Source organism: Anomaloglossus baeobatrachus, chromosome 5 (genome assembly GCF_048569485.1).
Source record: "Anomaloglossus baeobatrachus isolate aAnoBae1 chromosome 5, aAnoBae1.hap1, whole genome shotgun sequence".
NCBI classification, from domain to species: domain Eukaryota; kingdom Metazoa; phylum Chordata; class Amphibia; order Anura; family Aromobatidae; genus Anomaloglossus; species Anomaloglossus baeobatrachus.
Window position 1 is genome coordinate 585,715,208 of NC_134357.1, and position 27,957 is coordinate 585,743,164.

General features: G+C 45.5%; 2 protein-coding genes across 2 annotated transcripts in view; both read right to left on the reverse strand.

Annotated features, from left to right (window-relative positions):
* The window catches only part of LOC142312477 (uncharacterized), a 97,384-nt gene that overhangs the window by 63,894 nt on the left and 5,533 nt on the right, over positions 1-27,957 (reverse strand). The gene's annotated exons all lie outside the window — the stretch shown is intronic.
* On the reverse strand, positions 494-27,917 carry LOC142313146 (uncharacterized). Its single transcript, XM_075352134.1, is given in 8 exon segments — positions 494-2,121; positions 3,336-3,354; positions 4,215-4,303; positions 4,387-4,510; positions 4,592-4,771; positions 4,901-5,096; positions 8,586-8,646; positions 27,863-27,917. Coding segments are annotated over 8 exon segments (1,899 nt in total). The 3' UTR covers positions 494-946.

Here is a 27,957-nt window from a genome sequence, read left to right on the forward strand (position 1 = left end):
AAACTAGACTTAATGGTGTGGATTTTCCACTCCTTTGAGGGAGGAGTAGGAGGAGGACCGAGCACGCAGGAAAAGAGGAAATACGCAATAACGCATGACATAGCCATGATAGCTAAGCGTTGCATCTTAAAACACTGGATTCAAAGGGAGGGCCCATCCATAAAGGAGGTTGTGGGCGAACTACACAACCTTCTGAAGTGGGAAAAACTAGAAGCAGAGAGGGATAAAGATGGGTTGACAGCCAAGTTTTTTGTGAGATGGAGACATTTTATTGAAAGCCAATTCACACAGGGAGAAATAATTAACCGGATGGCACCTTTTGTTCACTCGGAGTGGTATATCCTGAGCGATATCCAGGACAGCCTGGGTAAACTGAGAATCACCTAGGAGGGGGCTCTGGCGGGAGGGGGAGACGAGACGGTTGGGAATACCAAGACACGCTAGCAAAATTGAAATCATTCAGGGACGACACAGAGATTTAACGAATTGTATTGCATATGTTATATTATATTTCATTACCTATGTTTTGGTTTAATGTTACTGTATACTATCTTAAATCGAACAGCAACATGGAACTCCAAATTGGGGTATCACCCACCTCTATGTCACATTTTGTCAGACGAATGTTCTTCTTTTGCAATGATACTTGTCATGTTTTTACAAATTTGAAAAATCAATAAAAAACGTTTTGGAAAAAAAAACAAACAAATAAAATGGTTCTTTCCCTCACCAATTCTTATTTGAGTAATTGTAGCCGATTTTTGGATAAAAGACTTTAAATTATAGTACATCATGATGGCCTCTCCCTTGTGACTCATCTGACAACAGGACCTGACTAATGATAAAAAAACATTTGGCAAATTATGAATGCAAAAATGGCTGCTCCGCTCTGTGCTTTTTCTCATGGTCGACAAGACTTGATTTACCTGTTAAACATTTCAAATATTTACAACATGAAAAAGGTTCCTTCCCTGTGCAACTTCTTCAGATGTTTAATGAGATGTGATTTCTGAATAAAACATTTCCCACACTCTGAACATGAAAATGGTTTCTCCCCTGTGTGAGTTTTCTGATGCACAACAAGATCTGATTTCCGTCTAAAACATTTCCCACACTCTGAACATGAAAATGGTTTCTCTCCTGTGTGAGATTTTTGATGCTCAACAAGATCTGATTTCTGAATAAAATATTTCCCACACTCTGAACATGAAAATGGTTTCTCTCCTGTGTGAATTTTCTGATGTGAAACAAGATGTGATTTCTGAAAAAAACATTTCCCACACTCTGAACATGAAAATGGCTTTTCCCCTGTGTGAGATCTTTGATGCAAAACAAATTTTGATTTCCGAATAAAACATTTCCCACACTCTGAACATGAAAATAGCTTCTCCCCTGTATGAGATCTTTGATGCACAACAAGTTCTGATTTCTGAATAAAACATTTCCCACACTCTGAACATGAAAATGGTTTCTCCCCTGTGTGAGTTTTCTGATGTAAAACAAGATTTGATTTCTGAATAAAACATTTACCACACTCTGAACATGAAAATGGCTTCTCCCCTGTGTGAATTCTTTGATGCCCAACAAGATCTGATTTCCGAATAAAACATTTCCCACACTCTGAACATGAAAATGGCTTCTCCCCTGTGTGAATTTTCTGATGTCTAACAAGGTCTGATTTCTGAATAAAACATGTTCCACACTCTGAACATGAAAATGGCTTTTCCCCTGTGTGAGATCTTTGATGCACAACAAATTTTGATTTCCGAATAAAACATTTCCCACACTCTGAACATGAAAATGGATTCTCCCCAGAGTGAATTTTTTGATGGTTACCAAGGGTTATTTTCCGAGAAAAACATTTTCCACATTCTGGACATGAAAATGGTTTCTCCTTTGTAGGAGCCGTTTCATGTTCCACATCCCTTCCGTAACTTTTATTTTGCTTACAATTCTGTGATAAATCTGAATTTTGGACTTGCTTGAAAAGATCAGATGATAGAGCTTTCTGAGGAAGGACTGGAGGTATATCTGGGACAGAAGCATGCTCTTCATATTTATCATCTTTTACAAATTCTGAAGATATTAGAGGTCCGTCTGAACTCCCAATACAGTCATCTGCTAAAAATAAATACAATGTTATTAGTTTATAACGATATTATCTTGAATGTACATTTATTTTTTTTAAATAACATCAGCAATTAAATTAGGAAAAATGTATTCTGAATTTTTTGTCCAATTTCGACATCTAAGAGTTACATCTTCGTTAGTTCGGATCTCCCATTCCGGTTTCCAAGATATCTCTCCAGTAGCACCAGTTCTCTGGAATGTGCTATAGTAAATAATCTAATCTGATTGATTTTCACAATGTGACTGCAGGATAATGAGGGATAGGGGGCTCCTATAATGTCCCTCACGCTAGCGGACCCTAAGCTATTTCTAACCTCTGGATTACCCCTGAAGATGGAGATGCCAGAGTCCCGTGCCTTACTATTCTCCTGACCAGATCTAATCTGTTATCCACCCGGGGAAGGAAGGGAGAGGAATATGATGGAAACACAGATTAAGACAGGTGGAAAACACAGATTAAGGGGTGCTTCACACATAGCGAGATCGCTACCAAAATCGCTGCTACGGCACGGTTATGGTGACGCAACAGTGACCTCATTAGCGATCTCGCTGTGTGTGACACTGAGCAGCGATCTGGCCCCTGCTGCGAGATCGCTGCTCGTTACACACAGCCCTGGTTCGTTTTATTCAAAGGCGCTCTCCCGCTGTGATACACAGATCGCTGTGTGTGACAGCGAGAAAGCGACGAAATGAAGCGAGCAGGGAGCAGGAGCCGGCATCTGGCAGCTGTGGTAAGCTGTAACCAGGGTAAACATCGGGTAACCAAGGTGGTTACCCGATATTTCCCTTAGTTACCAGCCTCCGCAGCTCTCACGCTGCCGGTGCTGCCGGCTCCGGCTCTCCGCACATGTAGCTGCAGTACACATCGGGTTAATTAACCCGATGTGTACTGTAGCTAGGAGAGCAGGGAGCAAGCGCTAAGCAGTGTGTGCGGCTCCCTGCTCTCTGCACATGTAGCTGCAGTACACATCGGGTTAATTAACCCGATGTGTACTGTAGCTAGGAGAGCAAGGAGCCAGCGCTAAGCAGTGTGCGCGGCTCCCTGCTCTCGCGGTTATGATCGCTGCTTCGGCTGCTGTGTTTGACAGCTAAGCAGCGATCATAACAGCGACTTACAGAAAATGGTGACGTAACAGCGACCTCGTTGTCGCTGTCGCTTTAGTGTGAACCAGCCCTAAGACAGACGGGACACATTGAAAACTCACAGAAATAAATAGTGTGAGACTAAGGAAAAAATCAAGAGCAGGAAGGCAGGAACAAAAATACAACAAGGGTTAACATCACAACAGCTCACAGCAGTAATGCACAACAACCACCTGTAAGTCTGGATCACAACACCTCACCAGACTAGTATAGGTAAACTATAGCAGGCATTAATGAAATAGTCCAGCCAGCATATACAGAAGGGGAGGGAATGATACTTTCTCCTTTAGAGTATGTGATCAAAAACAATGTCAAAAAGGTCCTTAAGCAGTCCGATAATAGGCATATAAAGACTGGGGCCGCTAGGAGAATGGGGGCCCTGTGAAATTGCTCAGTTTGCACTTTCTTTCCCCTAATGCCAGTCCTGCATGCCCACTTGTCTTCTGGTCAGTTAATTTAGACTACTGTAATTAAGAGACATTTTGCTACATCATGTCTAATTACTTTGCAGTCATCAAAGGTCCTTAAACAATCAACTTTAGAATACAACTGATGGGAACCCTAAGAGAGTGGGGTTCCTGAGAAATTGCACAGTTTGACTCTTCCCAACGCTAGCCCTGACTGTAACTAGGGCTTATTTTTGGAGGAGGGCTTATATTTCAAGCCTTCTCCAACAATCCGATAAAATTATGCTAGGTCTTATTTTCGGTGTAGGTCGTCTTTTCGAGTAAACAGGGTATTCATGAACCCTCTGTAGGTCTTTGAGTTGCCATCATAATAACATAGAGAAGGCACTAGAAACAAACAGCAGAAGAAGCAGAAGCAAAGAAAATACAGCTGAAAAAAAACAGAGCAAAAAGCCTAAAAATGTAAACACAAAATTAGTGCAAAAAGTACATGAGTAGATATCTCTTACTGGATAGAGCTGGAGGAAACACATCCTGAGGAACATCGGGGTCTTCTTGGTTACAGTCCTGAGGGAGAAGAGGACGGGGACATCTCTCTGGTGTTGTCCTCTTACTGGATAGACCTGGAGGAGACACATACAGGGACTGAATTCATTCCTTACATACAGATAATTATAGGCCGTGTGTATTTAGTCCTATCTATTACCTGGTGATGTGAGGGGCTGGGGATCCTCCATCATGACGTCCTTGTACAGATCTTTGTGTCCTTCTAAATACTCCCACTCCTCCATGGAGAAATAGATGGTGACGTCCTGACACCTTATAGGAACCTGACACATACAATAATACCGTCACCCCCGATCCCTTCATAGCGTTACTGTATAATGTCCCAGCATTCCCAGCAGTGTCACCTCTCCAGTCAGCAGCTCAATCATCTTGTAGGTGAGTTCTAGGATCTTCTGGTCATTGATGTCCTCATGTATCGGGGGGTGAGGTGGAGGCCCCGTGATTGGGCTCAGGGGTCTTCCCCATCCCTCAGACACAGGGGCCTGACAGCGCTCACTAGAGGTCTTCTTCACTACTGTGTAATCCTGGTTATGGAGAGACACAGTAATAAATCTCACTCCAGACATTTCCAGAGTCCTCACCTCTCCAGTTCTGTCCATCTGTTATTCCCATAGATAAGAATGATGTAATGTGACGTCATCAGAATCTCTCACCTCTCCAGTAAGCCGGAAGAGGATCTCTAGGGTGAGGTGTAATATCCTCTCCGCCATCTTCTCCCTGTCCATATCCATCCTTCACTGGGCAATCAGGAGAATTCTCTTCTATAGAAGATCTCCACTCAGAGGATCCGATATTCTAGGGATCTGAATGAGAAGATAAGCCGGTGTAAGCACATATAAAATACAATTACTACAGTTGTGATATCGGTGTGAAGCAATAATGTGAGCACTTCACACATCTAGAGGTCACAGAGAGGATTCCTATGTGTTATGAGCTTCTGTCATGAGAGTAAAGTAACATAATTTTGGGGCTATTGAGAAAAGGGATAGGGGGCGATTTACTTATATTTCTCACTAGCTGCGTAGCCGGAATTACCTGGGATAGTAACTAAATCTCTCTCCAACTCTCCCTGGATGGGATATATACTGTTATACTGTATATATGTTATATATTGAACAGGACAATGGAAAAGATCCAGCTGGACTCCAAGGGGATGAATAAAAATGCTTCTTTATTTGTAACTTGGTTAAAAATAAATATCCATATTCCAAATGAAAACACCGGCTTGTGCACACTGATGAATGGCAGATGTATACCACAACGCGTTCCTCAGGTCCTGGATCTTTTCCATTGTTCTGTTCTATTACCTTCTCAGCTTGCTGCTGTAATCCGTGCCGGACTAAAGGACATTAACAGGAGGATATATTCAGACTTGTCTCTGCAGTGGTGAACGGTTTTTGTTCTTTTCTCTATATGTTATATATACATACATAGAAGCAGATACACACACACACACACACACACACACACACACACAGAGTGGGAAAAATACAGTAAGTGATCGATACTCTACCGACTTTATAAGTTTTCCCACCTACACAGAATGGAGGGTCTGTAATTTTTATCGTAGGTAACTAGAACTGTGATGGAATTAGAAAAAAAAGACAGAAAATCCAACATTAGGTTTCAGCCCCCTCTAAGATTTTCTATGTGGTTTAGGTCTGGAGACTGGCTAGGCCACTCCAGGACCTTGAAAATCAAAATTACTTACTGGTAATATTTTTTTTCCAGAGCCCATGACAGCACCACCAGAGGGAGAGGTACATCCCTCTTAGGACATGAAACCCACTGAAATAAAAGGGCAGTACCTCTCCCCCGCAGCAGTTAGGTTACAGAGCAAGAGAGGAATACCAGGAAACAATATTAATATAAACCTCCACCAATACATAACAAACTAAGATGTAGCACCTCGACCCTACACAACCAAAACTAAGCAGAGGGTGAAGCACTGGTGCTGTCATGGGCACTGGAAACAAAACATTACCGGTAAGTAATTTTCATTTTTCTCTTCCACCATGACAGCACCACTAGAGAGATTTTGATAGATTCAAGCACCTTACAGAGGGAATCACCACTTGTAGAACCCTTCTACCAAACATTAAATCCACCATGGAAGAAAAATCCAATCTATAGTGATTAAAAAAGATGCAAGGGGAAGACCAAGTTGCAGCCTTACAAAATTGGTCAATAGGTACCTCCGTCTTTTCGGCCCAGGAAGTCAACAACGCTCTGGTGGTGTGAGCTGTCATGCCTTTGGGAACCGGAATGTTCTGGGCTACATAGGCTACACTAATTAATTTCTTGACTCATCTTGCTAAAGTGCCAGGCCTTTCCCAGCCCCCTAAAAGCAAATAAACAATGCTCGACTCCTCCTCCACCCTGTAGTAGTCTCTAAGTACTGAATCAGTGCATCTCTAACATCCAGGGTATGCAGCGTTTCCTCTTCCCGATTCTTGGGGAAGTCACAAAAAGAAGGCAGAATTATCTCCTGGGATATAAGGAAGGATTTGGCTACCTTGGGTAAATACGCAGGGTCTGTTCTTAAGATTATCCTATCCTCTGAAATTTGGGTGTACGGAAGATTGGAAGATAGGGCCTGTAGGTCGCTCACTCTCTTGGCTGAGGTCACCGCTATTAGAAAGATAGGGTTTAGACTGAGGAGCTTTATAAAGGCTTGAGCTAGGGGTTCGAAAGGAGGTCCTGTAATGGAATACAGCAATAAGTTTAAATCCCAAGGATGAATTTTTTAGGGAAGGGACTGCTCTCTGACAAGACTTTAAAAACCTCCTGACCCAACTATTCCCTGCTAAATCATAGTTAAATAGGGCTCTCAAGGCTGAAACTTGAACCTTTCTTTAAAAACCTCAAGGATGGCACCCAAAAGGAACTTCCCCACAGGTTGCTCTTTCGAGGAGGAGAAGAACTTCCTCCAGATCCTACCATAGATCTTAGTGGTAACTGGCTTCTGTGATGCCCTGGACCACAGGGGTCACAGGTCACAACACTCACCACATACACCCCCACACTAGAAAGGTACCATCAGTCAACCATAAAGACCTGATTGCCTCCCTCAGTGTTAGACAGGCACACCAGGTGGGCGGAGTCAGGCGGAAAGACACGCCCCCCGAGGAGTCTGCTGGCCTGAGGCAGGAAAAACACAAAGAGCTGAGCTGAGAAACAGTGCAGTCGAGTTCAGACAGTGAGTCTGTGCAGACAGACGGTTCAAACAGTCAGGCAGGCAGACGGCAGTGGCCGCCTAAAGGAGACCGGGAATACGACCAGCGGAACCGTAAGGGCCCGGGATAGGGTAGTGGCCCGCCGGAACCGAAGCGAGGAGCTAACAGGATACCGGAGCACCAGGCAGGGTACTCAGACCCCGAACTAGGCTATATGCCACCACCATAGTCGAATTAACTGATTGCGGTCTGGACCTCAGGGGTTCATTCCCACCAAAGTCCCGTTTGAAGGCAACATGCACAACCCGTCCGGATAGTAGCCACCGCCAAAGGCCAGAGATCCAAGGGCCAGCGCCTGCGGGCAAAGGAGCTCCTCCGACATCTACACGCCGGGGAGCGGACTACCAGTGCTCAGGCTCAGTGGTCAAACTACAACATAGGTGCAGGAGAAAGATGGACATTGCCAACCCGACTAGGAAGCTGCAGCCGGCTGCAGGCCCCGTTCTTACCTCTGTTTGGTTTACCAGTGACTCTGTGTGGTTTAATCGTGAGTACACCAGTGCCATCAGGCACCGCACCGCGCTGCACTGCAACACTGCGCCCTGCACCCCTACCCACAGCCCGACCGGGCCCCGGGACCAACATCCCCTACCCGTGGAGGGGTCAACACCTAGCTGCGCCACTACACCGCTCCTGGGAGTCCCCGTACCTTCACCGCAGCGGTGGTGTCCACCATCACCACAACCCATGGGTGGCGTCACGAACAATCGTCCCAAAACCAAATACCCACATCCCCCATATGCGGCACCAACCCCTCTTGCAGAGCGACGTGACCCCCGGGTCCGTGAGAGGCTCGAGCCACCACCCGTAGGACACGAGCACGGATCCAAGCGGCTCAGCGGCCGCAGCCGAGGCCGCGGGGCGGTACACTTCCTGCTCTGCAAAAGAGTAGAGACCAGATTTCCGGAAAATCCGCGGCTCACTAACAGGCCTCTATCAAATTCCAGGCTGTCAAATGTAGGCCTGGAACCTAAGGGTGAAACGCTGGGCCCTGAGAGAGAAAGTTCAGGATCTCCGGAAGAATCCATGGTTCTGAAAGAGACATTTTTCTTAGCCAGAAAAACCAAGGCCTTCTGGGCCAGAAGGGGGTGATCAAAATTACCCTTGCTTGATCCTCCGATTTTCCTGAGAACCACTGAAATTCAGCACGAGTGGGGGAAAGACTGTAAAAACATTAAAATTAATACATCTAGTTATTAAACACTTTAAATAGAACATACAGTGCCTACAAGTAGTATTCAACCCCCTGCAGATTTAGCAGGTTTACACATTCGGAATTAACTTGGCATTGTGACATTTGGACTGTAGATCAGCCTGGAAGTGTGAAATGCACTGCAGCAAAAAAGAATGTTCTTTTTTTTTTTTTTTTTTTTTTAAATTGTGAAAAGTTTATTCAGAGGGTCATTTATTATTCAACCCCTCAGACCACCAGAATTCTGTTTGGTTCCCCTAAAGTATTAAGAAGTATTTCAGGCACAAAGAACAATGAGCTTCACATGTTTGGATTAATTATCTCTTTTTCCAGCCTTTTCTGACTAATTAAGATCCTCCCCAAACTTGTGAACAGCACTCATACATGGTCAACATGGGAAAGACAAAAGGAACATTCCAAGGCCATTAGAGACAAGATCGTGGAGGGTCACAAGGCTGGCAAGGGGTACAAAACCCTTTCCAAGGAGTTGGGCCTACCTGTCTCCACTGTTGGGAGCATCATCCGGAAGTGGAAGGCTTATGGAACTACTGTTAGCCTTCCACGGCCTGGACAGCCTTTGAAAGTTTCCTCCCGTGCCGAGGCCAGGCTTGTCCGAAGAGTCAAGGCTAACCCAAGGACAACAAGGAAGGAGCTCCGGGAAGATCTCATGGCAGTGGGGACATTGGTTTCAGTCAATACCATAAGTAGCTGTCACAAACCACCGGGGGGGTCACTCAGAAATCCCTCGCGCTGGCTACCAGTACGTCACAATCGGGGGGGTAACAAGTGGGGGTCACCCCTCCTTTTTACCTCCCGACCGACAGACAGAGCACGTGACGCGCTCTCTAGCGCCCCTCTTATAGTCAGGCCAATTATGGAATTGCCCGACAATAAGCAAGGAGGCCGCTATACTACTTATGCCGATTATTGAAGGGTCCCCGGTGAGAGTAAGGTATATATTCCCCCGACCTCCGCGGGCGGAATATATAAAATCTCCCCGAATCTCACTGGCCTCCCCACAATAATCCTTGGCACAATTCGCTGCCACCAACCGATTTACGGTAACTATTAGCCGAACACACAGACGTGGGATTCAAGATCGAGATAACAGAACAGCCCAAGATTAATTATATAATTTAATCAGCCTAAAGCACACTAGAAACTACAATATATACAATAGGGAATCTACAGAATATACATATGTCAGAGTACAGTTACAATCAAAGCATGGGTTACAAACAGGCATACACAATTCCAGCAGTTACCTTGTTGCGTCTGGCCACAGGGGGGCGCTGTACCCAGGTTTCTAGGATCCTTCCCACAGATGTTTCCTACACGTGCCCCCAGCGAAAAGAACACTGGAAAATGGCCGAAGTAGGGTTATCAACCTGGGCAAATCCAGGTCCCCTCCTACCTTAGTGACCTCAGAGGGAGCACTGCTCCACCCCTGGCTTGAGTTATGGACAATCCACAACATGGAATATGGGCCATAACTTTGCCTGGGAGCGTCGTAGGCGGACGCCAATGCTCTCATTGTGACAGTTATGAATTTAGCTACAGAACGAGGGGACTCATGACCTGTCTGCCAGTTCCCCATTGGCTGATATCATGCCTGGGGCATTTCCCAATGTCCTGCTCCCATAAAAAGGGTGTGCCGGCATCGTCCGCATGCGGAGACACCATTTTTATGGTTGCCATATTTATCGGAAATATGGCTTGCGAGATATGAACCATTTTTTACTGGAGTCGTTCTGTCTGGCTATTTCCATAGCCTTGCTAACTAGCTAGCAGCCCCCACTACAGGGTCACGGCAGGGAGTCATCCTGTGTCCATTGTCCCCAAGCCACCTAATTTCCATATCACAGGACATGGCCATGGAGGTGTAAGTGGAACACTGAGAACAAGAAGGGAGGGGGCACTGCCAGGGAGTGATGAGGGATTATGACTGGAGTCATAATTCATCTTCATATCCCGGGATTTGCCTCACACCTCCCCCCTTTTGAGGGCGCTAGGGGGCAGCACACTCCGGTGTTCCCCCGTGCGCCCGTCCGCGACCTCTCCTTGTCGGGACAGCCCGTCTGCGTTACCGTGGTCACGGCCCCTTTTGTGGCGAATGGTGAAGTTGTATTGCTGGAGCGCAAGGCTCCATCGCAACAATCGCCCATTCGTCCCAGAGACGGTGTGCAACCAGCTGAGGGGATTGTGGTCCGTCTCCACGATGAAGTGGCGCCCGTATAGATAGGGTTGCAGACGCTGCAGGGCCCACACTATGGCCAGGCACTCCTTCTCCATCGTGGAATAGGCAACTTCCCTTGGTAACAGCTTCCTGCTCAGGTACAAGACTGGGTGCTCTTGGCTCGCAGAGTCCACCTGGCTGAGCACCGCACCGAGGCCGAAGTCACTGGCGTCGGTCTGTACTACAAACGGCCGCGTGAAGTCGGCTGCCTGTAGCACGGGCGGGCTGGACAGGGCGTCCTTTAGGGCCCGGAAGGCTGTCTCGCAGTCCATTGTCCAATCGACTGCAGAGGGCAGCTTCTTCTTGGTGAGGTCCGTCAAGGGCTTTGCCAGGCTACTATAGCATGGAACAAACCTCCTATAGTACCCAGCGGTCCCCAAGAAGGACATCACCTGCTTCTTGGTCCTGGGGGTGGGCCAGGATGCGATGGCTTCCACTTTCTCAGGCTCGGGCTTCAGTGTTCTCCCACCTACCCGGTGACCGAGGTACTGGACCTCGCTCATGGCCAGCTGACACTTTCCCGGCTTGATGGTCAAACCTGCCCGGTGGATCCGCCTGAGCACCTGTGCTAGATGCTCTAGGTGGTCCTCCCAGGTGGGACTGAAGACGGCAATGTCATCCAGGTACGCGGCCGCGTACCCTTCAAGTCCCTTGAGCAGGGTGTTGACCATCCGCTGGAAAGTGGCAGGGGCATTCCTCATCCCGAATGGCATCACCGTGGACTCGTACAGTCCAAATGGGGTAATAAAGGCAGAGCGTTCCCTGGCCTTGCGAGTCAGGGGGATCTGCCAATATCCCCGGCTCAGATCCATGATGGTCAGGTACTGAGCCCCGGCCAACTGATCGAGCAGGTCATCGATGCGTGGCATTGGGTACGCATCGGCGACCGTGACCGCATTGAGCCCCCTGTAGTCCACGCAGAACCGAGTGGTTCGGTCCTTCTTAGGGACGAGGACTACAGGCGAGGCCCAAGCGCTGTTGGATGCCTGGATCACCCCCAGCTTCAGCATCTCGTCAATCTCCTGGCGCATGTGTTGCTGCACCTCCAGGGAGACCCGATATGCTGAACGCCGGATCGGGGGATGATCCCCAGTGTCCACGTGATGGACAGCCAAGTCAGTCCTTCCGGGCTGGTTGGTAAACAACCCCCGGAAGGGGAGGAGGGTGGCCCACAGCTGGGACCGTTGGTCTTCCAAGAGCTGGTGGCCAACCTCCACATCCTCAATGGATCCGCCTGCCCTAACCTGGGCTAGCATATCCAAGAGGGTTTCCGCTTCTCCCTCCTCGGGCAGGTTGCACACGGGGAGCGCACATGCCTCCCGCTCATGATGTGCCTTCATCATGTTCACATGGAAGGGCTTCCGCCTTCCACGGGCAGGGTCCAGGGTGACCAGGTACGTTACAGGGTTGAGCTGCTGGTACACGAGGTATGGGCCTTCCCAGGCTGCCTGAAGCTTGTCCTGTGGTACGGGGACCAGTACCCACACCTTTTGACCCACTTGGTAGGTCCTCTCACAAGCGTTCTGGTCGTACCAACGCTTCTGATCGGCCTGGGCTTGAGCCATATTGTCGTGTACCAGTTGCGTCAAGGCCTGCATTTTGTCCCGGAAGCGCATGACATACTCGATAACCGACACTCCAGGGGTGGCCAAATCCCCTTCCCAAGCCTCTTTCACCAGAGCCAGGGGGCCCCGCACACGTCGCCCGTACAGGAGCTCAAACGGTGAGAATCCTGTTGAGGCCTGTGGAACCTCCCGGTAAGCAAATAACAGGTGTGGGAGATACCGCTCCCAGTCACGCCCATGGGAGTCGACCAACATCTTAAGCATCTGCTTTAAGGTGCCATTGAACCGCTCGCACAGGCCATTAGTCTGTGGATGGTACGGGCTGGCCACCAGATGTCGCACCTGGACTTGCTTACAGAGGGCCTCCATCAGCTGGGACATGAATTGGGTCCCCCGGTCAGTGAGCATTTCCTGGGGAAAACCCACTCGGGAGAAAATCTCCAGCAATGCGGTGGCCACCTTGTCAGCCCGAATGGACGACAAGGCCACTGCTTCTGGGTACCGGGTGGCATAGTCCACTACCGTCAGTAGGAAGCGTTTCCCGGAGCTGCTGGGGATGGCCAGCGGGCCGACCAGATCCACAGCCACCCTCCTGAAAGGCTCATCGATGATTGGCAGAGATACTAGTGGGGCTTTGGGGCGTGGCCCCGCCTTCCCCACTCTCTGACAGATTTCACACGAACGGCAGTAGGCAGCCACATCGGCCCCCATTTTTGGCCAGTAGAAATGCTGGTTTAACCTGGCCTTGGTCTTAGCGATCCCTAGGTGTCCGGCCATCGGAATCTCATGTGCGATCCGCAACAACTCCGTCCGGAACGGATAGGGTACCACCAACTGTCGGTCCCTGGGCCACGCCTCCGGTGAACCCTGCTGGACCGTGGCCCGGTACAGCCGTCCTTGGTCCCAGACCACTCGCTCCGGGTCCGAGTCCGAGGGAGGCTGTGCCGCCTGCTCCTTAAGAGCTTTCAGGCTGTCATCAGCTTCTAACGCTGCCTGAAACCCCTGACTAGATGTGGCCAGAATCGACGAGACTGTCACATCTTCAGTCAGTACCCCGGGACCTGTGTCCTGGCCTCCACCTGACTCGGCTGCCACTTGGTCAGAAGGGGAAGAGCTATCGGACCTCCGGGAGGCCCCTTGGCTTCCAGCACTCCCACTGCGGGTGACAGCGGCCACAGCCGCTGCGACCGTGGGTCGTGCCTGCTCCTCCTCCGTTCCTGACCAAGTCGCCGGTTCAGGCAGACCTACCTGGCTTCCTGACACCCCGGTTGTGGGGGAACCATGCACCGAGATCTTACCTGGGAGCACTTCCGCTCCTGGACCGGCCCCAATCTCACCTGCCTGTTCCCCTCCTGCAGCAACAGAACCCCGCTGTGAAATCTCTGGGGACCCCACATTTGCTGTGGTAGCCCCCACCCCACACACTGGTCCTCCCCCTGCAGCACCCTGCTCTCTGCTTATCCCTGCAGAGGGCAACAGATCCCAGCTCACAGGCTGGTTACTTGTAGAGGCATTGTCACACCTTTCTCTGACCCCCTCCCCTCCTGTCACAGCTGCAGCTGCGTGTGTGTCTATGGTGTCTATGCAAGCAGAAATATCAGAGTTCACTCCCTCCTCCCTTACATCATTCATAGATAACACATTAACATTGTCAGGAGTCATGTCAGTACTGGCTGAAGGTTCAGCCCTTGGGGGGGGCCCAAACTGGGAGGTTATCTGCCCCAAATCTGTCCCAAGTAGCACGTTTGCAGGGATCCGATCAGTTACCCCCACCTCCCTCACCCCCCGCCCTGCGCCCCAGTCCACATAAATGTCAGCAACAGGCAGCGCCGGGTCAGTGCCTCCAATCCCGGAGACAGCGAGGGTTTTTCCAGGGATCAAGTCTTGGGGGGACACCATCTCAGGCCGCACCAGAGTCACCTCCGAGGCGCTGTCTCGCAGTCCTATGGTCACAGACCGGCCGACGGTGACAGGTTGGAAGCTGTCCAGGGACCTACCACCACCCCCACCCACACAATACACCTTGGGCGGCCCTTGGGACGGGGACGGAGCCGGGGCCTTGGGACGCTGAGGGCACATGGCCTTGAAGTGTCCAGGTAGGTTGCACTGGTGGCACCGTCTTGGTTCTGCCACGGGCCTGGAGAGGGGAGTTGAGGGGGACACCCCCTGCAGTCTAGGGGCAGGTGGGGCAGTCGCAGAATTCATCTTACCCCCTCTCCAGGTGCTGCTGGTGGCCGCTCTCCTGGCCTCAGGGGCCCGGTTGTTGGTGTAGTCATCGGCAAGGGCAGCTGTAGCCGTGGACCCCTTTGGCTTCTGGTCTCGGATGAACTGGCGGAGATCCTCAGGGCAGTTCCACAAGAGTTGCTCCGTGATGAACAAGTCCAGGATCTCCGGTCCGGTGGAAAGCTGCAGGCCTTGGGTCCAGTGGTCGGCAGCTCGGGCAAGTGCCCGCCTGTGGTCAGCCCAGGAGTCCTTTGGTCCCTTCTGTAGGCTCCGGAACTTCTTGCGGTAGGACTCCGGGGTGAGGTTGTACTGTTGGATCAGGGCCCGCTTGATGGTGTCGTAGCCCTGATCTGCCTCAGCAGGCAAGTCCCCAAGGATATCCAGGGCCTTACCCCTTAAACGGGGGGTCAGGTATTTGGCCCACTGGTCCTTGTTCAGATGGTGCTGCAAGCAAGTCCGTTCAAAAGCAGTCAAGAAAGAGTCCAAGTCTCCATCCTTCTCCAGCACTGGGAAGTCCTCAACACGGACCTTTGGAAGTTTGGTGTCTTGAAGGTCACGTGTGGCTGATGAGGGCCGGAGCTGAGCTAGCTGCAGCTGGTAGTCACGCTCTGCCTGGCGCTCTTCACGCGCTGCCTGCCGCTCCGCAGCCTCAGCCTCACGCGCTGCTTGCCGCTCTGCCCTGCGCTCTGCCAGGAGTCCCTTGTAGCCCTCCTGGTCTCCAGCCTGGAGAAGGGCCATAGCCATTTGAAGAAGGCTATCCGAGCCTCCCAGGCTCGGTGGAATGGCACGTGGTGATCTGCGGCCCGCTGCGGAGCCTGGTGATTCACTGTCCATTGCAGAGCGGAGGGCTGGCATCTGGCTCGTTGAGGACCCTTGGGTGAGCTGCTCCTCATCTTGTCCATAATTGCCAGCTTGTGCGCTGTCCTCTGCAGAACGGTTTTCTGGCGTCGAGCTCCTGGAGGACTCGTGGGCAACCTCCTCATTACTGCCCACAGCACCGTCCTCCCTCTCTTCGGCTCCTGCTTTAGCATTGGCCAGTTGCCTAGCTCTGCTCCTGGTGCCATCAGCCATTCTTGCAGACTTTTGGTCACTGACACAGAACTGACACCTGATGCCTCCACACACCTTACAGTATCTGCACTCTGACACTCTAGTGTTGAGCTAGTCTGAAGACCCCAGCAGCCACAGCTGCTGCAGGCAGTCTTTAGTGTCTGGGAGTATGGGTCTCACACTCACACACACTATTATCTCGATCCCACCGCTGCCACCAATATGTCACAAACCACCGGGGGGGTCACTCAGAAATCCCCCGCGCTGGCTACCAGTACGTCACAATCGGGGGGGTAACAAGTGGGGGTCACCCCTCCTTTTTACCTCCCGACCGACAGACAGAGCACGTGACGCGCTCTCTAGCGCCCCTCTTATAGTCAGGCCAATTATGGAATTGCCCGACAATAAGCAAGGAGGCCGCTATACTACTTATGCCGATTATTGAAGGGTCCCCGGTGAGAGTAAGGTATATATTCCCCCGACCTCCGCGGGCGGAATATATAAAATCTCCCCGAATCTCACTGGCCTCCCCACAATAATCCTTGGCACAATTCGCTGCCACCAACCGATTTACGGTAACTATTAGCCGAACACACAGACGTGGGATTCAAGATCGAGATAACAGAACAGCCCAAGATTAATTATATAATTTAATCAGCCTAAAGCACACTAGAAACTACAATATATACAATAGGGAATCTACAGAATATACATATGTCAGAGTACAGTTACAATCAAAGCATGGGTTACAAACAGGCATACACAGTTCCAGCAGTTACCTTGTTGCGTCTGGCCACAGGGGGGCGCTGTACCCAGGTTTCTAGGATCCTTCCCACAGATGTTTCCTACACGTGCCCCCAGCGAAAAGAACACTGGAAAATGGCCGAAGTAGGGTTATCAACCTGGGCAAATCCAGGTCCCCTCCTACCTTAGTGACCTCAGAGGGAGCACTGCTCCACCCCTGGCTTGAGTTATGGACAATCCACAACATGGAATATGGGCCATAACTTTGCCTGGGAGCGTCGTAGGCGGACGCCAATGCTCTCATTGTGACAGTTATGAATTTAGCTACAGAACGAGGGGACTCATGACCTGTCTGCCAGTTCCCCATTGGCTGATATCATGCCTGGGGCATTTCCCAATGTCCTGCTCCCATAAAAAGGGTGTGCCGGCATCGTCCGCATGCGGAGACACCATTTTTATGGTTGCCATATTTATCGGAAATATGGCTTGCGAGATATGAACCATTTTTTACTGGAGTCGTTCTGTCTGGCTATTTCCATAGCCTTGCTAACTAGCTAGCAGCCCCCACTACAGGGTCACGGCAGGGAGTCATCCTGTGTCCATTGTCCCCAAGCCACCTAATTTCCATATCACAGGACATGGCCATGGAGGTGTAAGTGGAACACTGAGAACAAGAAGGGAGGGGGCACTGCCAGGGAGTGATGAGGGATTATGACTGGAGTCATAATTCATCTTCATATCCCGGGATTTGCCTCACAGTAGCGTACTCCACCGCAATGGTCTCCGTTCCAGACGAGCCCGTAAGGTACCTTTACTTTCAAAGCGTCATGTCAAGACTCGTCTACAGTTTGCTCATGATCACTCGGAGGACTGTGAGACAGACTGGTTCAAGGTTCTCTGGTCTGATGAGACCAAGATCGAGATCTTTGGTGCCAACCACACACGTGACGTTTGGAGACTGGATGGCACTGCATATGACCCCAAGAATACCATCCCTACAGTCAAGCATGGTGGTGGCAGCATCATGCTGTGGGGCTGTTTCTCAGCCAATGGGCCTGGCCATCTGGTCTGCATCCATGGGAAGATGGATAGCACGGCCTACCTGGAGATTTTGGCCAAGAACCTCCGCTCCTCCATCAAGGATCTTAAGATGGGTCGTCATTTCATCTTCCAACAAGACAATGACCCAAAGCACACAGCCAAGAAAACCAAGGCCTGGTTCAAGAGTGAAAAAATCCAGGTGTTGCAGTGGCCTAGTCAGTCTCCTGACCTTAACCCAATTGAAAACTTGTGGAAGGAGCTCAAGATTAAAGTCCACATGAGACACCCAAAGAACCTAGATAACTTGGAGAAGATCTGCATGGAGGAGTGGGCCAAGAGAACTCCAGAGACCTGTACCGGCCTGATCAGGTCTTATAAAAGACGATTATTAGCTGTAATTGCAAACAAGGGTTAATCCACAAAATATTAAACCTACGGGTTGAATAATAATTGACCCACACTTTTATGTTGAAAATTTATTAAAATTTAACTGAGCAACATAACTTGTTGGTTTGTAAGATTTATGCATCCGTTAATAAATCCTGCTCTTGTTTGAAGTTTGCAGGCTCTAACTTATTTGCATCTTATCAAACCTGCTAAATCTGCAGGGGGTTGAATACTACTTGTAGGCACTGCAAACACCACAGAGAAAAACACACTGGGGATGGTGCTTAACCTCAATAATATTCTTTTATTTAATTATTCCAAATAAAATTCCATGTACAAACTACACATATGTATACAATTGGGTCCAGTTTTTAATCACACTGGACTGGCTCCAATACCGCATTAATGGGTTTCAGCTAGCTGCAATAACCGTTCATGGCTTATAGTAAGCCTCCACCCAAAGAAAACTGTTACTATTTCCTCAATATCTGGAGGCTTTCTCCCTTGTAGTCGGATCTCTATAAGTGTATCACCCGGAGCTTGCGGCTGCACTATGTCTCTGGGGATTACAACCGAGATCCGATCACTCTGTATAGCGATAGTAATGAGGAGTGGAGCGCAGCAAAACTGACCTGTATTTGGTTGGTAGCGGTTGTGCCGTCCTTGGTCCCACAACCGCTACCAACCAAATACAGGTCAGTTTTGCTGCGCTCCACTCCTCATTACTATCGCTATACAGAGTGATCGGATCTCGGTTGTAATCCCCAGAGACATAGTGCAGCCGCAAGCTCCGGGTGATACACTTATAGAGATCCGACTACAAGGGAGAAAGCCTCCAGATATTGAGGAAATAGTAACAGTTTTCTTTGGGTGGAGGCTTACTATAAGCCATGAACGGTTATTGCAGCTAGCTGAAACCCATTAATGCGGTATTGGAGCCAGTCCAGTGTGATTAAAAACTGGACCCAATTGTATACATATGTGTAGTTTGTACATGGAATTTTATTTGGAATAATTAAATAAAAGAATATTATTGAGGTTAAGCACCATCCCCAGTGTGTTTTTCTCTGTGGTGTTTGCAGTTATTAGGTGTAAATCCTATGTAATGGTGGCTCTAGAGTTGGACAAATGATGCAATTACTTGTAGGCACTGTATATAATATGTTTACAGTTCTGTCTATATTGGAGGGCATAGCTTATTGATAACAGCTCTACATTATTAATATCAAGGTATCTGTATCGAATCTGGGTAAATGCTGACATGGTATGATATATACATATATATATATATACCATTCTATCTGGAAGCTTCTAGTGATTACATCATATGTGACATGTGTCTAGCAGCAGTTCCCTATATGGCTTGGACAGTTGTCATATAAATAACACACAGTGGGAGGGGGTGTCTGCTGACTCCTGCTCCGAGAGTCAATTCACACATGTCGAGGCTGCAGAGTCCGGCCACCCGATCCAAGAAGCAAGACATGCCTGTCAGGCCTGCAGCATGATTCTATTTGGGAACCCAGGTGAAATGGATGAAGATTTCTATTGATTTGTATGGACTCATTGAACAATTTTCGTAAGCTAATGAAGTATATTTTTTTCCTTTTCTGTAACTGACTTGCAACTTTATAATTTAGCAATCATTTTTATCAGATATAAACTACATTTATTTTTTACACATTTTGTAGTCCATTTTTCATGCGTCTTATCACGTATTTGAAGACAAATATATTTAAGAGTATATTTTTAACATTTGGAGAGCCAGCCATTCGTGTTTTTTTTAAATTTTTTTGTTGTTCCTTTACTTTGCACACCGGGGGAAAGCAGTAATAAATATCTCCTGCAAAGTGACAGGGAATTGACAATTTATAAAAATCACGCAGAACCTAGGAAATTCGGATAAGTTCAAGTCGCATGAATGTTTTTTAAATGAACTTTAAAGAGTTTACAAAGCCACAGAAGTTAACCTTTGACGTGTCTTTGAACAAAAAAAGGAATTCAGAACAGTCCATAAAGTATTGGACGTGCGAACAAGGTGAATTAAGTCTCAGAAGATCATCCATCAGATCATCTGATCATTTCAGGTAAGAAAATGGATTTTATCTCTTCTTATGTTAAGCAAAGTAAACTTCAGTTCACATACTCAGATATTTCTAATGTAGAAAAGCTTTGGGTAAGCCTTTATGGGGAGTGTGAACTTGAGAATTCACGTGTAGAATGTGCAATGTCTTTTAATAGAGAGAAACAGAAAATCAGAAATGTCTGTCATTTAGTCTATGAATTTCACAAGTTAGTGTTAGAAAAATGTAAAAATGGTGGAAATGGACAACCTGAATTGTCAGGAAAGTCAGTGAGAGAGAAATCCAAAGACTGCTTAGAACCTGAAATTTCAGTAAGTGATATTGTGAATTCTGACTGTAATCAAGATGGCCGCAGACATGTGCCGTGTATTCAAGGTAACCTTCGGGACTTTGGAGAAGAAGCAGGAAATGACATAGAGAAGTCAGAAGGGGGAGGAGCCAGAGTAGGAGATGTGCAAAGAGTTGTCAGAGAAGGAAATGACAAAGCGGAGCCAGAAGGGGGAGGAGTCAGAGAGCATGGCGGAGATCAGTTTCTAAAAATAGAACAGGCTAAGTTAGAACTTAAACTTAGGAAGAATCTATTGGACTTATGCAAATTAATTTCCGGATACGATCCTAAAATACATGTATGCAGAAATTCCGAAATATTTGAAAGTTCCGTTGAAAAATTAAATTTAACCAATAGTGAGAAGACTCAGATATTTGATATGTGGTTACACCAGCAATTTTTCAGACAGCTAGCATTAAAAAAGTCTTCTGACAATGAGACTTTTGAGTGTCCAACTGAGGATGACATCACAAGGCTGACAAGTCTCATTTTTTGTGAACGGAATGAAGTGAATCCAGATTATGAGATGTTGAAGGAATTACAAATTGAACAGAATGAAAGTACGTTCTCATTTATGTCCGTTTTTGAACGTTTATATAGGGCGGTTATTCCAAATGTGAGACTGAATGGAATGATACATTTATTCGTCAAGAAATTTAATTTCCTTGATAATACAACCTGTACTGTGGCATTAAAGAAAAAGTCCCTATTCGAATGTACGACATTTATCGATTTTGTTAGAAATCACCAAAGTCAATCAAAACAGAAATTAATTAATGCCGAAAAACCAACACAAAAAAAGAAGAGATTCTGTAAAAAAAACAACAGTGTCTCCTAGATACAAATATTTCTGTGACAAAATGTATGAAATTCGCAGGAAATTGCATGTAAATTACAAATTATACACCCCCTCTTTCATTGTCTCCATCAATGAAAGAGAAAATTGTCACAAAATCTGATACTGACAATCTCAGACAAGCGATTTTTAAAAGCCCTGAAAGACAGAAACAGGTGTCTTGTGCAAATTCTCTCCCCTTGTCACTATTGAAAGAAAAAATGTCGTCCAGAGAATTTGACATCCAGCGACAGCTGGATGGTCCTTCGGAGAGAGATTTTTTTTTTCATTTAAGGAAAAAAATTGAGTTACAGAGTATTTTCAGAGATTCCTACAGGTTGAAAATGAATATAATAGATCGGATATTGGAAGATAACCTGGGGTTTGGTTCAGCTGGATAAAGGGGATTTCTGGATGAATTAATTTTGTTATTTGATATTTATTATTGTTCATATACATTGTATCCATGTAATACATACCTTCTATAGATTTGTGTGTGTATATATATATATATATATATATATATATATATATATATATATATATATATATATATATATAAAATGTATATAAGGGTAGTGATAGAATAATCAAAGTTGTATTTTCATTTAGTTAAATGATAGTTTAATTTTATAAATTAATAATTTGATCTCGGTATATGAATAATAATATTTAAAATTTAATAATAAGGAAGAGTATAACTTATTTTAACTGTTTCATTTTTATCATAAATATGATAATAATTTTAATCTTTTATTTCCCTCAGAATTTATCAGTAAAGCAGATTGATTAAGTATTAACTTTTTATTTATAAATTTGTTCTTATCCTCAATCAGGTAACATATATTTTATTGTGTAAGGCTAATCGCGAAAGCATGATTAATAATAATAATATGAATAATTATTATTTTCTCAGGTACCAATTGCCATAGGACCATTAATTTTAACATTTCTTTCAGGAATTTGAATATATCTTCCTTAGAGCTATTAGAAGAGTGATCTGAGTTTTGGAGTGGAGTACTTACACTGCTTGCTGTGTTGGAATGGAATGTTCTTTGTACGTAATCAGAGCATGTGACACTTGAATTACTGAGCTAATAATAAATATCAGTCTGTTCTATGGTCAAATGTACAGTATGTGACTATCAAAGGTACCTGGTACTCATGAGTAAATGTAATTCATATTAGTATCATATTTTTGAAATGCGCATAGAGAAATTGTAAATTAAAAAGGGGATATGTGTTGTGCATATGTTTGTCTGTATGTGAATAGTTTTGTATATACTCGTACAGTGAGGCAGTTTAATTGATTGAACAACTGTGGACTGAAATTCTATCTCGAGAGAAGTCTTTGAAGCTTCCAAAGAAAAAAAAAGGCAACATTTTTTTTTTTTTTACTTCAAGGTTATTAAATAATATTAGAATAAATAAGTTATAGTACATAAGTATTAATAATTAAGGAATTTATACAGAATATATCTTATTCATAGACATATTTCTTTAGTATAGATGTGTTAGGATCCTTATTAAAGGTTTATTCTGAAGAATTACATTATAGAATAAGGTTTTTTTAATGTTTTGATTTTTATACAGGTTTGTGTTATTTTACTGATACACAGATTGGTAATCATTTTCTTTTCAAATATGAAAGAAATATTTATAATATGGTCTTGAAGATATACAACATAAATTTTAATTTAATTTAATCTTGACATATTAATTTTTATAACATCATATTTCATGATATTAAAAGGAATAGGTTGGGTTTTAATTACATATTTATATTTGATTAATATATGTGTCTACATAATATTTTATTAATTAATACAAGATATTGGTAATATTAAGGTTATGTGTTATTAAGTACATAAGTGTCATATACATAGAAGGCCTTATTTTTATTCCAATTTTTATTTTTATTTTTATTCCAATTTTCATTTTTCCTTTTATTCTTATTTTTATTTCTGATTATTTTTATTTAATATTCAATTTTTTAAATAAAATTTTAATTCTACAATTTTATTTTTTCCTTCTAATTTTAAATATCTCAATTGAGAAAACACTTCAATATTTAGTTAAGTAATATCTAATATAAGAATATTACTTTATTAAATATGAATCATATTAAAAGGGAAAGTTCCAATTTTTAGAAGGAAGGAACACTTCATTCATCAATGTATTCAATTATTTACTTCTTAACAATACATTATTCTTATATCATATGTGACATGTGTCTAGCAGCAGTTCCCTATATGGCTTGGACAGTTGTCATATAAATAACACACGGTGGGAGGGGGTGGCTGCTGACTCCTGCTCCGAGAGTCAATTCACACATGTCGAGGCTGCAGAGTCCGGCCACCCGATCCAAGAAGCAAGACATGCCTGTTAGGCCTGCAGCATGATTCTATTTGGGAACCAAGGTGAAATGGATGAAGATTTCTACTGATTTGTATGGACTCATGGAACAATTTACGTAAGCTAATGAAGTATATTTTTTTCCTTTTCTGTAACTGACTTGCAACGTTATAATTTAGCAATCATTTTTATCAGATATAAACTACATTTATTTTTTACACATTTTGTAGTCCATTTTTCATGCATCTTATCACGTATTTGAAGAAAAATATATTTAAGAGTATATTTTTAACAAAGACATAAAGCAGGCCCGAGACCCAATGAATCTGGAAGGCATCTACCGCCCAAGGATCCTCACAGAGATTCAGGGAACAGAACCGGTCTACTTTTTTTGTTGGCTCATTTGGCAAATAGGTCTACCATCGGGAACCCCCAAAGTTCTACTATCTCCCAGGTTCAGAGACCACTCCCCCTGTCGCAACAGATTCCGGCTCAAAAAATCTGCAGTTACATTTGCAGGCCTATTATGTGCAGAGCTGAAAGCGAAATAGAATGACTCTGCTAAGGATAAAAATTCCTGAGCTGCGTTCATTAGGGCAAGAGACCGAGTGCCCACCTGGTGGTTGAGATAAGACTCTGACACCCTGTTGTCTGACATAAAGCAGACATGGTGGCCCTGTAAGAGAGAAAGAAATGTCTTTAAGGCCCTTCCCACAGTCAATAATTCCTTTAGATTGGCAGAAACCTGAGTCTCATGGAAGCTCCACTTCCCCTGGGCTACTGTCCTCCTAGATGGGCCCCCCAGCCAAATGCACTCGAGTCTGTAGTAATGATGTCTGAGACCTGAACTACTCAAGAGACCACTGCTGACATGTTCTCAGTATTTAAAAAGCACTGCAGAGGGTCTAAGACCCTTTCTTTTGAGAACCCCCTAACCAATTTTTATTTTTAAGCTGTTAGCACCTCTTACTGCAGGGGACGAGAGTGGATCTGCGCCCATAACACTGTGGGGATGCAGGATGTCAGGGATCCCAGTAAACACTTGACTCTCCTGAGGGTCGTAATTGGCTCATTTATCCTGGAGGACACCAAGGTCTGAATGTTGAGGATCATTTCTGTATGCAAGTGGCATAACTGAGACCGGGAAGCCAGAATCAGTCCTAAAAAGGAATGTACTTTTAATAGTCGTAGCCTTGATTTTTTAGGTTTAATAGCCACCCCAGGTCTGCCAGGATCTTGATTACTATCTGGATCTGGGCACTGCAATGTTCTTCTGAGTGTCCTACTATCGAAAAATCATCCACGTAAGGTATACAGTCATATGAAAAAGTTTGGGCACCCCTATTAATGTTAACCTTTTTTCTTTATAACAATTTGGGTTTTTGCAACAGCTATTTCAGTTTCATATATCTAATAACTGATGGACTCAGTAATATTTCTGGATTGAAATGAGGTTTATTGTACTAACAGAAAATGTGCAATCCGCATTTAAACAAAATTTGACCGGTGCAAAAGTATGGGCACCTCAACATAAAAGTGACATTAATATTTTGTAGATTCTCCTTTTGCAAAAAGAACGGCCTCTAGTCGCTTCCTGTAGCTTTTAATGAGTTCCTGGATCCTGGATGAAGGTAGATTTGACCATTCCTGTTTACAAAACAATTCCAGTTCAGTTAGGTTTGATGGTCGCCGAGCATGGACAGCCCGCTTCACATCATCCCACAGATGTTCAATGATATTCAGGTCTGGGGACTGGGATGGCCATTCCAGAACATTGTAATTGTTCCTCTGCATGAATGCCTGAGTAGATTTGGAGCGGTGTTTTGGATCATTGTCTTGCTGAAATATCCATCCCCTGCGTAACTTCAACTTCGTCACTGATTCTTGCACATTATTGTCAAGAATCTGCTGATACTGAGTTGAATCCATGCGACCCTCAACTTTAACAAGATTCCTGGTGCCGGCATTGGCCACACAGCCCCAAAGCATGATGGAACCTCCACCAAATTTTACTGTGGGTAGCAAGTGCTTTTCTTGGAATGCCGTGTTTTTTTGCCTCCATGCATAATGCCTTTTTGTATGACCAAACAACTCAATCTTTGTTTCATCAGTCCACAGGACCTTCTTCCAAAATGTAACTGGCTTGTCCAAATGTGCTTTTGCATACCTCAGGCGACTCTGTTTGTGGCGTGCTTGCAGAAACGGCTTCTTTCGCATCACTCTCCCATACAGCTTCTCCTTGTGCAACGTGCGCTGTATTGTTGACCGATGCACATTGACACCATCTGCAGAAAGATTATGCTGCAGGTCTTTGGAGGTGGTCTGTGGATTGTCCTTGACTGTTCTCACCATTCTTCTTCTCTGCATTTCTGATATTTTGCTTGGCCTGACACTTCTGGGCTTAACAAGAACTGTACCTGTGTTCTATCATTGCCTTACTATGTTCCTCACAGTGGAAACTGACAGTTTAAATCTCTGAGACAACTTTTTGTATCCTTCCCCTGAACAACTATGTTGAATAATCTTTGTTTTCAGATCATTTGAGAGTTGTTTTGAAGAGCCCATGATGCCACTCTTCATAGGAGATTCAAATAGGAGAACTTGCAAGTGGCCACCTTAAATACCTTTTCTCATGATTGGATACACCTGCCTATGAAGTTCAAAGCTCAATGAGGTTACAAAACCAATTTAGTGCTTTAGTAAGTCAGTAAAAAGTAGTTAGGAGTGTTCAAATCAAGAAATTGATAAGGGTGCCCATACTTTTGCACCGGTCAAATTTTGTTTAAATGCGGATTGCACATTTTCTGTTAGTACAATAAACCTCATTTCAATCCAGAAATATTACTGAGTCCATCAGTTATTAGATATATGAAACTGAAATAGCTGTTGCAAAACCCCAAATTGTTATAAAGAAAAAAGGTTAACATTAATAGGGGTGCCCAAACTTTTTCATATGACTGTAATAGTCTCTCCCACGAATTTGGTGAATACTCTTGGGGCAATGGCTAAACCAAAGGGTAGAGCCCTGAATTGAAAATTACCTAACCCTCCTTGCCAAGGGAGGGCTACTCTCAGGAACTTCTGATGAGATGGAAGAATAGGGACATGGTAATACACGTCCTTGAGGTCTAACACCCCCATGTAGAAATTCGGGAAAAGCATCTTTACTGCTGATGTTATTAACTCCATCTTGAAAAGACGGTGCACTAGGTATTTGTTTAGCCTGCGCATATTGATAATTGTCCTGTAGGAACCGTCTGGTTATGGAACAAGGAAGAGGCGGGAGTAGAATCCCCTGCCCTACTCTTCCTTAAGGACTTACACCAGGACTCCTTTGTGGAGGAGATCTAATATCTCCTGCTGCAGAGCAAGTCGTTTCTCCTCCGACTTGCTGAGCGACGCTATTATTAATGACTCCTTGGGGGTCGAATTAAATTCTAACCTGAGCCCTTGCCTTATTACTCCCATAAGCCAGTCGCTGAAAGTTATCTTTTCCAAGGCATGAAAAATGTAGGAGAACCTTTGTCCCACCTGGGTCATGATGTCACTGGGTTGATTTCTTGCATTCCGTGGAAGGACTGCCAAACAAAGCCTGGGTGCCTTTTCCTACAATCTTTCCAGGAATCCTGCCCTCTGAGGGGCTTCCTCCTGGGGTGTTTTCATTTCCGAAAGAAATGACACCTAGATTGACTTGAGGAGAAACTGGGAAAACCTTTTTTACTATCCCCAGCCTTCTCCAAAATCTCATCCAAGGCTTTCCCAAATAAGAAGTCTCTTCTGCAGGGGATGGAACAAAGTTTATATTGAGACTGGTCATCTCCCGGCCACCTTTTAAGCCACTCTTGGCGGAATTAGGTATTACCGCTGACTTTGCTGACAGTCTGATGGAGTCGGCTGAAGCTTCCGCCAGGGAGTCCGCCGCTCCTTGAGCCAGAGGTAGTGAGGAGAAAATTTTATCCCTCAGAATGTCATTTTTTAATTGAGCCTCTACCTGCTGCAGCCATACCATGAGGGAGCTTGTCACGTAGGTGCCAGCAATAGCTGGTCTCAGGGCCCTCGCCGATGCCTCCCAGGAGCCCTGCAGGTAGCCGTCCGCTTTTCTATCAAGATGATCTTATAGGCACCCCAGATCTTCAAACGTGAAGGAAGACCTCTTTGCTGCTTTGACTACCGCTACATCAATTTTAGGGCTTCTGTCCCAACAGGCGGCTTCTGATTCTTCAAAGAGGTAGTTCTTCTTGAAGGAATAGGACAGTGTGGCACTCTTGTCCGGCTTCTTCCACTACCTGTTTGACCTTATCATTAATTGGGAAGGAGCATCTCTTTCTTTGTTTCAGACCTCCAAACAAAAGGTCCTCCAGGGATTCAGGAACCTTAATGTCCACCAGCCCCATCGTGACCCTAACCGCCTTAACTAACCGGCTAACTTTCGAG